The 13,333-nt window shown below is 47.8% G+C and overlaps 1 protein-coding gene across 2 annotated transcripts in view; it reads right to left on the bottom strand.

Annotated features, from left to right (window-relative positions):
• NUS1 (NUS1 dehydrodolichyl diphosphate synthase subunit) overlaps window positions 1-10,209 on the bottom strand; it is a 28,376-nt gene extending 18,167 nt beyond the window's left edge. For both annotated transcript variants that reach the window (XR_005778328.1, XM_040428919.1), the window contains exons 1-2: window positions 9,704-10,209; window positions 4,259-4,375 (exon numbers count right to left, since the gene is read on the bottom strand). Coding sequence is in view for 1 of the 2 variants with exons in the window: in XM_040428919.1 (XP_040284853.1) it covers window positions 4,259-4,375; window positions 9,704-10,079 (493 nt within the window). In the remaining variant the exon portion in view is untranslated. The remainder of the gene's footprint in view (window positions 1-4,258; window positions 4,376-9,703) is intronic.
• Window positions 10,210-13,333: the final 3,124 nt, after the last annotated feature.

Genomic DNA, 13,333 nt, shown 5'->3' with positions numbered 1-13,333 from the left:
CATCTATTTATCCCCAGGACTGTGACAAGGGGACACCCTCTGTGTCTGGAGGAAAGAATGTTTGTACACAAACATAGAAGAGGATTCTTTACTGTAAGAGCAGTGAGACTATGGAGCTCTCTGCCTGAGGAGGTGATGGTGAGTTCACTAAGAGAGTTCAAGAGGGGCCTGGATGTATTTCTGGAGTGTAATAAACAGCATTTAGATATTTTACAGCAGGCACGTGGACCATAGACACAAACAGGAGATGTTCAATTACGTCTAAGGCAGAGGTTAGGAGGCCTTTTTTAAGTTGTGACCATTACTTAGCGTGACGGGCGGATCCTCTGTTATCTATATGTGTTACATGTCACTGTAATGATAATGAGATGACTGATTAAAAGTGATTTGTACATAACAGGAAGTATCAACATTTCACACTGGCTAGATTTTATGATTATTATTTTTTTAAAATATAGTGACATGGAATGTTAGAAATAAAAATAAAAAAAGTTTATATGTTTGACATAAAACATGATTTGTCCAGACATGTCTCTGAGTGTTACCAGCTAGAATCGTGTGTTTGCATGGTCTGCTACTGATAATACCCAGTCGTACCTTTATTAATAAACTTCTAGTAGCAATAAAAGAGGAACAGAACAAAGAAGAGCTGTAAAGCCCCTTTCACACGAGAGAGTTTTCTGCGAGGGTGGATTGCACCCGGACCCGTTCATTTCAATGGGGCTGTGTACATGTGCGTTGGTTTTCACACATCACTTGTGCGTTGCGTGAAAAATCGCAGCATGTTCTATATTCTGCGATTTTCACGCAATGCTGGCCCCATAGAAGTGAATGGAGCTGCGTGAAAATTGCATCACATTCGCCAGCAAGTGTGGATGCGATGAGTTTTAGATGGATAGTTGCTAAGATATGCTGTTTGTATACATTCAGTTTTTTTATCACGTGCGTGCAAAACGCATCAAATCGCATTGCACCCACGCGATAAAAACTGAACGCGATCGCAGGCAAAACTGAATGACTTTGCCTGCGAAAATCGCACATTTTTCACTGAACGCATTCGCAACGCATCCGGACAAGCTCGTCTGCAAGGGGTCTAAGAAAAGCGGATTCGGTATACAGCATGTGACCACTCCAGCCAAATCACTGGCCTCAATGGTATACAGCACAAGATCACTTACTGACTGCAGTGTTCACGTGTGGTGTATGGGCAAGTCACAGCTGCTGAGCATGCCCAGCTGAGAGGATCGCTGGTCCTGCGTGGACTGGAAGCAGAGGTGGGATGGGACTAGGGTTGTCACAATACCAAAATTCAATTTTAATACCATAAAAAAGTATTGAGATACTAGATACCATGCCAAAAAAAAAAAAAACACCAAAAAAGCTGTGTGCAATCCATATTTTATGGAACGTCCAGCCCATAATAGAACAGTCCTATCCTATTTTTTTTAAAAATTTATAATTTGGAAAGGGATGATTAAAAATATTAATATTTTGGTGTTTTTTTTAAAACTTTTATTTTATTTTTTATAACTATTAGCCCCCTTAAGGGTGTAGAACCTGGTATATTTTAATCCAGTGTCCTATTCACCCTACTAGAGCTCTAGTAGGGTAAATAGGACTTTACACTCTCCCTGCTGCCTTGTGCACACAGCACCAAGGAGCTTACCATGGCAGCCATGGAAGGCTTCAGTAGCGTCTGGGCTGCCATGGTAACTAATGAGAGCCCCGCCATTTTACTGCTGGGGCTCCAATCAGAACTGCCACTGCACCACCAATGAATATAACAATGAGGAGGGGGGGGCTGCGCCTGTGGTCACCGCGCCACCAATGAAGATAATCAACATGATTATAATACTGAGGGGGAGGCCACTGCGCCACCAATGCATATGATTAACCCTTAAATACAAAAGTAGGCTGCGGGTGCCGGCCGCATTATACCTGGCCCTCTATGACAGGACACTGCGATCCCCGTGAAATTTGTGACACGGCTAACACCCACAGCCTAAAATTTGTATTTAAGGGTTAATCGTATGCATTGGTGGCGCAGTGGCCTCCCCGCACCTCAGTATTTTAATCATGTTAATTATCTTCATTGGTGGCAGCGCCAGCTTCACAGCCCCTTCCTCCTTCTCCAGTGTGCCGGCTCAGGAGAACATAGTGGGCGCTGAGTATTAGAAAATAGCAAATCCCGGTATCGTATCAATCCGAGTACAAAAGTATCGATTGGGTATCGATAGTTTGATACCTGGTGCAACCCTAGACGGGTCTACGGACTGGTGAGTGGGGTTTGTTATGTCCATGGACACAGGTTTAGAATCCAGGTGTTGTTGGCTCCAAGGCTGGACAACCACTTTCATTTGGTATATAATATTTACTATATGCTGAGTACTTTCTATAGGTTTAACATCTGCACATGACCCAGACTGACCCTTATAAAGTACTAGCAGAAGGACACGGCTTTGCATGGGTATATTTCATCTATTTCCCCCTTAACAGTGACCTCCACCTTTCAACGCCCCCCCTTAACAGTGACCTCCACCTTTCAACGCCCCCCCTTAACAGTGACCTCCACCTTTCAACGCCCCCCCTTAACAGTGACCTCCACCTTTCAACGCCCCCCCTTAACAGTGACCTCCACCTTTCAACGCCCCCCCTTAACAGTGACCTCCACCTTTCAACGCCCCCCCTTAACAGTGACCTCCACCTTTCAACGCCCCCCCTTAACAGTGACCTCCACCTTTCAACGCCCCCCCTTAACAGTGACCTCCACCTTTCAACGCCCCCCCTTAACAGTGACCTCCACCTTTCAACGCCCCCCCTTAACAGTGACCTCCACCTTTCAACGCCCCCCCTTAACAGTGACCTCCACCTTTCAACGCCCCCCCTTAACAGTGACCTCCACCTTTCAACGCCCCCCCTTAACAGTGACCTCCACCTTTCAACGCCCCCCCTTAACAGTGACCTCCACCTTTCAACGCCCCCCCTTAACAGTGACCTCCACCTTTCAACGCCCCCCCTTAACAGTGACCTCCACCTTTCAACGCCCCCCCTTAACAGTGACCTCCACCTTTCAACGCCCCCCCTTAACAGTGACCTCCACCTTTCAACGCCCCCCCTTAACAGTGACCTCCACCTTTCAACGCCCCCCCTTAACAGTGACCTCCACCTTTCAACGCCCCCCCTTAACAGTGACCTCCACCTTTCAACGCCCCCCCTTAACAGTGACCTCCACCTTTCAACGCCCCCCCTTAACAGTGACCTCCACCTTTCAACGCCCCCCCTTAACAGTGACCTCCACCTTTCAACGCCCCCCCTTAACAGTGACCTCCACCTTTCAACGCCCCCCCTTAACAGTGACCTCCACCTTTCAACGCCCCCCCTTAACAGTGACCTCCACCTTTCAACGCCCCCCCTTAACAGTGACCTCCACCTTTCAACGCCCCCCCTTAACAGTGACCTCCACCTTTCAACGCCCCCCCTTAACAGTGACCTCCACCTTTCAACGCCCCCCCTTAACAGTGACCTCCACCTTTCAACGCCCCCCCTTAACAGTGACCTCCACCTTTCAACGCCCCCCCTTAACAGTGACCTCCACCTTTCAACGCCCCCCCTTAACAGTGACCTCCACCTTTCAACGCCCCCCCTTAACAGTGACCTCCACCTTTCAACGCCCCCCCTTAACAGTGACCTCCACCTTTCAACGCCCCCCCTTAACAGTGACCTCCACCTTTCAACGCCCCCCCTTAACAGTGACCTCCACCTTTCAACGCCCCCTTAACAGTGACCTCCACAGCGGGCCGCCCCTTTAACAGTGACCTCCATAGTGGACCATCCCCTTAACTGTGACCTCCACAGCACTCCGCTCCCTTAACAATGTCATCCACAGCGCCCTGCCCCTTTAAAGCCGACCTACAGCAGTGAAGAAAAATGGGCCTGCAAGCTTCTATTGGCTCATAAGGGTCATGTGACTGTGCGTATGGCAGTTGGGATATGAAAAGAAAGACCTGCAAGCTTCTATTGGCTAATGCATTTTTTGTGAATATCTCAGGAACGGTACGTCCTAGAGAGCTCAGACCTGGTGTAAAACCTTCCCAGACACCTGATGTACCTGTGCGACGGTGCAGATTCCTTTAGCGGACGCAAATACACTCCGCTTTATATATTAGACTATCAGCGCATAGAAATGTACACCTCTAATCCGAGTACAAAAGCTACTGTGTATATCAGATCTCAGACTGTGCAAGGCCAGGTAGATCACCTTTATCCGTCCTGTCGGTGCTGCCATTCGCATATTTGAGTGGATACGGGGAGCGCTCCTCCTTCTGCTGCTTCAGTACTTCATCCAGAAGTCGGGAGCTGTTTTGCTTGAAGATCCCTTAGAAGGAAGATAAATAAGTCATTATTCTGCCGCTCTGTGTACATGTTCACATCACTGTTTGCTATTAAACAGAGAGAAATTCAGTCAGAACAAGCTGAAGTCAATGCGAAGAATGTCAGCTCCTAACATGACAAGGGGTGGCATAGGAAAGTAACTTGTGAAGGACAAACCAGTACAGAGGTAGTGCAGAAACCAGCTAGAGGTTCATCTTTATCAACCTCATACCAGACAACACCTAGAGAAAAGTGGTGCCGATTCTGGGACTAAGAGCAGTCACTTTTTTCTCCACGCAGATTCTTGAAATCCTGTCTGAAGTGTCATCCAGCATGAATGATCACACCCACAACTACATTAATGGGGTCACCAGTCTTGGACAAACCTCATAAAGGGCTAAAATAAAAATGTTATACTCGCACCTTTCTCCAGCGCTGGTGTAGTCCTCCTTCCAATGTCATGTGACCACTGCAGCCGACCACTGAGGACAGCGATTGGCTGCAGTGGTCAAGTCCCACATACCCAAATATCACTGCTGCCAGGGCAGGAGAACGGGACCAGCGCTGGAGAAAAGGGGCAAGTATAACAGTTTTTTATTTCAGCCAATTAGGAGGCTTGTCCATGACGTTTAAAAGGAATCTGTCACCATGATTTTGGAGTAGTACATGAGTAGCACTGCAGATCTGCATTTTTCATTTTCAATTGCCCACCAAGCCCCCTCGACATTCCCCTGAAATGCACATTCTGGACTGCTGAGCTCACACACAGAATGGAGAAGACTCACGAGTATAACCTTAGCAGTCCAGAACTATGGGGGTCATTTAATAAGATGAAATACTAGGCGTAATTTAGGTGCATATTAGGATGCAAAGGTTAGTTGCGCAATTGCGCTGCAATCTGTGACTTCTCCTCGCTTACGCCATATCTAAAATTGTGGGCGTGGTGTAGGGGGGGAGGGGATGGGCTGCTAGAAAATGGTCTAAATGTAAGACAGCTAGGAAGCTGGCGCCTCTATTACTCCGGCGGATCCACCGCCTGGTATAGAGCTTTAGTAAGACCAGCGTCTAAACAGTCAGTCGGAATAAATGTGCAGCTCTGAGAGCTCACAGGGAAGAGGGGGCAGCTTGAAAATTAAAGGGAACCAGTCATCAACGTTATGCTACCCATACTAACGGCAGCATAAAGTAGAGACAGGCGAGTTGATTTCAGTGGTCTGTCATTTATTAGTTAAAAGTAAGTGGTTGCCGAGAACCAACATCACAATCATTGCAGACTGGGCCTGGAAAAGAGTCCCGGCCACCTGAGAAGAGTCCTGGTTATTCATATATTCCTGCTGATGACTGACAGTCTTCTACCTAGTTTTCTCCCTTTCTCTCTAGGAGAGAACAGCCAATCATCAGTAGGTGGGTGAGAGAGCAGGAGATTAGGAATACCCATGACTCTTCTCAGGTAGATGTGACTCTTCTCCAGGCCTGGGCTGCAATGGTTATGATGCTGGTTCTCGCCAACCACTTACTTTAGCTGATGAGTGACACACCGCTGACATCAGCATTTCTGTCACTATTTTATGCTGCCCTCAGTGAGGTCACCATAAAGTTGATGACAGGTTCCCTTTAAAAAGCCCCAAGTGCTGTGTGCACTCTGTGGTGCAGATGACTTGACTTGAATGGGCCCGTCATGCGCAACATACGTCCAAAGATAGGACTTCGCCTATCATTTCCGGACCGAAGGCACGGATGGAAGCACTACGAAGCGCTTCTGTGGGCTTTCCATCCAAGCCTCCGCATTGCAAAAAGATAGAACATGCCTCAATATGATAAGGATTGTCAATTTGTAATCAGCAGCTTAAAGGGCTTCTACCACCAGAAATACTGTTATGTAGCTGACTGACATTAGTGATGCGCTAATGTCAGCACTACATAACAGTATGTTTCTAACAGTCCCTGCAGCCGTTTTTGTTAAAAAAAAAACACTTATTATGTGCTAATGATCCTCTAGGTGCTATGTGGGCGTAAAATTAGCACCTGGAGGCTCTGTCCACTCACGCTTTATCCCGCCCAGGTCCAGTGTTCTGCCCGCCCAGCTCCTCTTGATTGATGCCACTGTTCCCTGCATCGTTGGCGAAATCCCGCACCTGCGCCGTTCACTTCTGTCTTGGGCGCAGTGAGTGAATGATGCGCTCCTGGTGCCGGATTCCTCACTGCGCCTGCGCCGACTACGTCACAGTGAGGAAGCCGGCATCAGGAGAGCGGCATTCACTCACTGCGCCTGCGCCGAAGACAGAAGTGAACAGCGCAGGCGCGGGATTTCGCCAACGATGCAGGGAACAGTGGCATCAATCAAGAGGAGCTGGGCGGGCACAACACTGGACCTGGGCGGGATAAAGCGTGAGTAGACGGAGCCTCCAGGTGCTGATTTTACGCCCACATAGCACCTAGAGGCTCATTAGCATATCTATAAAAGTGCTTTTTTAACAAAAACTGCTGCAGGGACTAATGTTAGAAACACACTGTTATGTAGTGCTGACATTAGCGCATCGCTAATGTCAGTCAGCTACATAACAGTATTTCTGGTGGTAGAAACCCTTTAAGGCTGACCCATCACCACTCCTGACATGTTCTTTTTACTAAATAACTTTATTCCCCACGCCATAACAATTCTGGAGCATCTCTTCATATGTTGTTCTGTTCCTCAGGTATTGCTACTAGAACTTTGAGACATCTGCAATTGGGAGTTACCAGTTGGGGTGGTGTCCCTGCAGAATCACACCCTGGCAGCACTGATTGGATAGTGTCAGACTGTGCAGGGACACAGCCCCAGCTGGTAATAGCCAGTGGCAGATAAAAAAAATAAACTTCTAGTAGCAGTAACAGAGGAACAGATCAACTTGAGTTATATGTAAAGATGCTTCAGCAACGTTATCACATGGGGAGTGACAGAAGTTACTTACACAGATGTTGAAAGGTCCTCTTTAAAGGGAACCTGTCACCGGGATTTTGTGTATAGAACTGAGGACATGGGTTGCTAGATCACCGCTAGCACATCTGTAATACCCAGTCCCCATAGCTCTGTGTGCTTTTATTGCGTAAAAAAACCTGATTGATACATATGCAAATTAGCATAAAAGAGTCATATCTTACTTATGTGACCAGAGAAGAGTCATATTTTCAAGCTCTGACTCATCTCAGGTTAATTTGCATATGTATCAAATCGGTTTTTGTACACAATAAAAGCACACAGAGCTATGGGGACTGGGTACTGCGGATGTGCTAGCGGCCATCTAGCAACCCATGTCCTCAGCTCTATACCCAAAATCCACGTGACAGGTTCCCTTTAAAGGGGCTATGCTAAGAAAAACATTTATCACCTGTAGATAATCGCTGAGGGCCCCACTGGTCACTAGAATAGGGGGGAAATGTTTTTCGTGGAATAACCCTTTAGAGCTATGTAGAGGTGGAGAACCTCAGCAGCTGTACTTTCCTGAAGGAAGCTCCAAGGAAGTCAGAAGCAGCTCTTGGCCGAAAAATCTCAGTTGGCACAGCGCTCAGAATACAGGATGTGACCCTGGCACATGGCCAAACCCTTCATCACGGTGTCTGCTATTGTGTAACACCACCAACCCCAGCACAAGGCAGAGTTCACATCAGCTGAAAATCCATGGAACTGCCTGGTCATCACACTGGAGAGCGGGTCTACCAAGAACTAGTCAAAGGTTATCTCCTGCTCAGCAGCTCCTAGACTTTACCAACGTTATCATGGGTAACCCATAATCTGTGGAGGTCCCAGGCATAACAAGAAATCTCCATAAGGCCAGGGCTGCAATCACAGCAACGTGCTGCTACATCCTAAAGGGGTTTTCCAGGCTCCTGATATTGATGACTTCTCCTCAGGACAGGTCATTCATATCTGACAGCAGGCACCCCCACTGAGCAGCTGTTCCCTGCAGCCTCTGGAACTAGGACCATGAATGGAACCTGTGGCTATGTACCTCAGCAGGAGCACTGTGGTAAGGTGCTAGGACCCCCTATTAGGCATGTGTTTAGTTAGTGGTGTTCTTCAGGACAGAGAATCCATGGGCAGGGGGAAAGGAGGGGTTCAAACGAGGCAAAAGAACCTCACCTGCTGGTCCACATCTGAGCTGCCATACTGACTGCTTCCAGTCCCTGCCGTCACAGCTGCCGGCTAGTCAATGACCTCAGCAGTGACTGCATGTGAATGATGAGCACAGACAGGTGAGCACTTGCCCCAAGATGTGTGATACATGTCCCTTCAATATATATATATATCATACATATACACACACTCCACTTCAAACTAAATGTAGGCTTGGTCCCGTGACCACTGGAGCCAATAAGAGTCCTCAGTGGTCACATCACTGCTGTAACTGGAAGGTCAGTGGGCACGGCAGGATTGCAGACAGGTGAGCCTGTTTTCTTCTTTTCATGGGGCACAGGTTTAGGACCATTGGGGGTTTTCAGCTACAGGCAGGACAACCCCTTTACATTTGCCACAACCAGCTGTACCTGTGGAGTTATCCATACAAGCATTGTGGCTACCTGGGTCTCTACACCTGACCAATGGCTGGCCTCAGCAGTACTTCACTTCTAAAGTCACATCACTACTGACGCCAGTCATTGGCTGCAGCGGCACACGTGACCCCATCCATGCAGAAGTTGACAGCCCGGGAGCAGAAGAGTACCACAGCCTGGGTGGCAAGTAAAAAACAAAAGCTGGAATCTAAACGCACTGAACGGAGGTCTGAACCAGCTCAGAGGTGGTGGTAACAAGTAGTGTTAAGCGAACTTGTGTTTTAAGTTCGGCGTCTAAAGTTCGGGTTATCGAAGTATCCCGTTATGGATTCCGCTACCACGGACCACAGGATACTTCGATAACCTGAACTCGAACTTTAGACGCCGAACTTAAAACACAAGTTCGCTCAACACTAGTCACAAGTCAAACAACCAGATAATGTCACCCTCAAACCACAAAACATGCAGCGTCAACTACAGAGACCCTACAGCGCAAGACGCACTCTGAGAAAACAATGCCTCAACTGCGTCTATCAACAAGTGACTGCTGAGAATGTGGGGTCTCCTGCACCATGGCAGATCCACGTGTAATATGCTTCATATCTGGCAAAGCGCAGGCATCATACATCCAGAAGGGTACTCCTATCCTGAAATGGATTTGAAGAGGAAGCTGTAGATTTAGGTGTAGTGCCCCCCAACCCATGGATTCCTACAGATCACGTGAGCAGCTGAGGTCACACACCAATGAATGACTACAGATAAGGGTTGTTATGACGTAGAAGTCACCCGTCACCATGGTTACCTTGCGGGTCATAGACGCTGACATAGGAGATGCCCAGTGCCATGCACCACAGCACCAGGCTGGCCACGTCCGTGTAGCTCTCGTGCTCCTCGCTGATCAGCAGTCCGATGTGTAGGGGCACCTTGCTGAGCTGTGCCCGGTCCCGCTGCAGGTTGGCACAGTCACAGCGCACACACTGGCACTGGGCCTCGCGCCGGGGGAACTTACAGTCAACCAGAGGCCCCCGCTCTTGGTAGGCGATATCAGGGGGCAAGAGGAGGGCACCGGCTGCACGCCACACTCTCCAGTGCCACAGTCGGAGCCATGCCAGCAGTGCCCGCTGGACGCCGAGCAGCAGGTGCAGGAGGCGCCAGGTCAGCACGTACAGCACGGACATGTCCGCCGCTCACTGACACCGGCACCTCAGCCCCGCTACCATGCCAGTGCCATACAGGGAACTCCAAGGCTTCACACACGCTCAGGCACGATTGGACTAGCCGCTTGGTGTCGTCACTTCCGGGGAAAGAGGCAGCGTGACGTGGCCAGCGCAGGTTGGAGCCGGAATCTGAGAAAAGGCTATGGAACGAACGAGATGTGAACTCAGGGCTGACAGCGACACCTAGTGCTGGGGCGGGGAAGTGAGTACATAACTTTTTTATTTTTCTGTTCACATAGCAAATGTAATTCCACCACAGTTTTGATTTTATGGCGTTCACTATGCGGTAAAACGGACCAGTTCCCTTCATTCTTACAATACTACAGTTATATCGTTTTTCTTCTGTTTTAATTAAAAATAAAAATAAAAACTTAAATAAAAAGAAAAAAGTAATTTATTTTTTTATTTAATCTGACCTCCATAACTTTTGTAGGCTACTTTCACACTAGCGTTTTTTGCAGATCCGTCATGTATCTGAAAAAACGATTCTGTTACAATAATACAACCGCATGCGTCCGTCATGAACACCATTGAAAGTCAATGGGGGACGGATCCATTTTCTATTGTGTCAGAGAAAACGGATCCGTCCCCTTTTACTTACATTGTGTGTCAGGACGGATCCGTCTTGCTCCGCACCACATCGCGGATAGAAAACCGCTGCTTGCAGCATTATTCTGTCCGCGATGGGAGCGCAACCAAACGGAATGGAATGCATTTTAGTGCATTCCGTTTTGTTGAGTTCAGTTCAGCTTTGTCCGCATTGACAATAAATGGGGTCAAAAATGAAGTGTTTTCTTCCGCTATTGAGATCCTATGACAGATCTCAATAGCGGAATTAAAAACGCTAGTGTGAAAGTAGCCATACATGTCTATGGAGCTGTGTGAGGATTTATTTTTTGCGGGACAATCTGTAGTTTTTATTGATACAATTTTGGAGTGTGTATAACTTTTTGATCACTTTTTATTACATTTTTGGGGGGAGAAGAAGGGATGAGTAAACCATTACACCATTAGACTTTTTTGGATGTGACGATGCCTAAAATGTTTCTTTTTTCTTTTAATTTTGAGGAAAGTGTAATTTGAATTAATATATATTTAAAAACTTTATTTTTTTTACTTTATTTTTGGCCCCCAAGTGGACCCCAACATGCAATCATTAGATTGCAATTTATATAAAGTAATGGAATTTAATAAATTACACTAGACAAAGATCGATATATATTACAATGTCTATCTTCTATATCATCCTTCTTCTCCTCTCGCTTTCTAAAACTTAACATGGATAAAACAGAATTCATCCTCTTTCCCCCATCTTGTTCAGTCCCCCCCCCCCCCCCCCCCCAACAGACCTATCTATCACAATCAATGGCTGCACACTCTCCCCGGTCAACCAAGTCCGCTGCCTTGGAGTGACCTTGGATTCTGCCCTTTTCTTCCGACCGCACATCCAAGCTCTTTCCACCACCTGCCGCCTCCAACTCAAAAACATCTCCCGCATCCGTGCTTTCCTTAACTTTGAATCTGCGAAAATGCTTGTACATGCCCTCATCATCTCCCGCCTAGACTACTGCAACACTCTCCTCTGTGGCCTTCCATCTAGCACTCTCGCACCCCTCCAATCTATCCTCAACTCTGCTGCCCGACTAATCCACCCCTCACCCTATTACTCCTCTGCCTCTCCCCTCTGCCAATCCCTTCACTGGCTCCCCATTGCCCAGCGAATTCACTTCAAAGTACTAACAAATACATACAAGGCCGTCCATAACCTGTCCCCTCCCTACATCTCTGAGCTACTTTCCCGATACATCCCCACACGCACTCTCCGATCCTCACAAGACCTTCTCTCCTCTCCTCTTATCACCTCTTCCCACAATCGCCTCCAAGATTTCTCCCGTGCATCCCCCATACTCTGGAACTCGCTACCCCAACATATCAGACTCTCACCTACAGTGGAATCCTCCAAAAGAAACCTGAAAACCCACCTCTTCAGACAAGCCTACAACCAGTGACCCTGCTGCCTCAATACCGCCATGACCAACTTCACCCGCACCTACTGTGTCCTTCTCCCATACCATGTAGATTGTAAGCCCTCACGGGCAGCGCCCTCTCTCCTTCTGTACCAGTTTGTAACTCGTCTTGTTTATGATTAGTGCAATTGTCTGTATTATGTATGTATGTATACCTCTTCTCATATGTACAGCGCTATGGAATGAATGGCGCTTTAATAATAAATAATAATAATTACAATTCAGTGCTGCCACCTGCTGGCCTGAATTTTAATACTGAAGTAATAAGCCTAGAAGCCTAGTACAGGCTGTGGCTTATTACAGCAATGAATGCGTTCCCCGATCTCAGCCAGGTGGAGGAGTTCCTACCAGGGAAGCACATGCTTCTGGGTCACAGAGTAGAGCTCATCACCAGAGAGAGAGTAAGCCTGTTGCTTCTAAAGAGACTTGTAATCAGCAAGCTGGTTGCCTCTTGTGAGACCATCGTAACCATTAAGGCCTCCTGCACACGACCGTAGGTGTCCCGTTGCCGTATTGCGGACCCGCAATACACGGGCACCGTTCCGCGTGCATTCCGCATCACGGATGCAGAACCATTGACTTGAATGGGTCCGCAAATCCGGAGATGTGGAACGGAAGCACGGAACGGAACACTACAGAGTGCTTCCATGGGGTTCTGTTCTGTACTTCCGTTCCGCAAAAAGATAGAACTTGCTCTATCTTTTTGCGGAACAGACGGATGCCGACCCATTCAAGTTGATCCGTCCCGGCAGTCCCCAATGCACGGAACGGAACAAATACGTTCGTGTGCAGGAGGCCTAAGAGGGATGGCCACTTGCCTATAAATATAGTGCATTCGGCACGCATAGCAGTATGTTTCCGGGGGTGGGGGTGGGGCACCTTGCCAACTAATCAATGACTGTATACCTTACCTAGTCAGCTGTCTCGCTGGCCATTGTGCATACAGGAGGATATACTGGTACATGTGCAGTAGGCTACATAGCACAAATCTAGTATATGCAGATATATAGGGCACAACTACACTGCAACATTTGTCGTGCGACAATTTTTATAATGGTAGTCTATGGTCTTGCACTGCGACATGCTGCGACTGCGACAGTCACAGAAAAATCCATCTCGCAGAGCGACACCATAGACTACCATTATCAAAATTGTTGTACGACATTGGTGCGACAAAATGTCGCGCAG

The sequence above is a fragment of the Bufo bufo genome, chromosome 4, assembly GCF_905171765.1.
Source record: "Bufo bufo chromosome 4, aBufBuf1.1, whole genome shotgun sequence".
NCBI lineage: Eukaryota > Metazoa > Chordata > Amphibia > Anura > Bufonidae > Bufo > Bufo bufo.
This window is presented reverse-complemented; position numbering and strand designations above follow the sequence as displayed.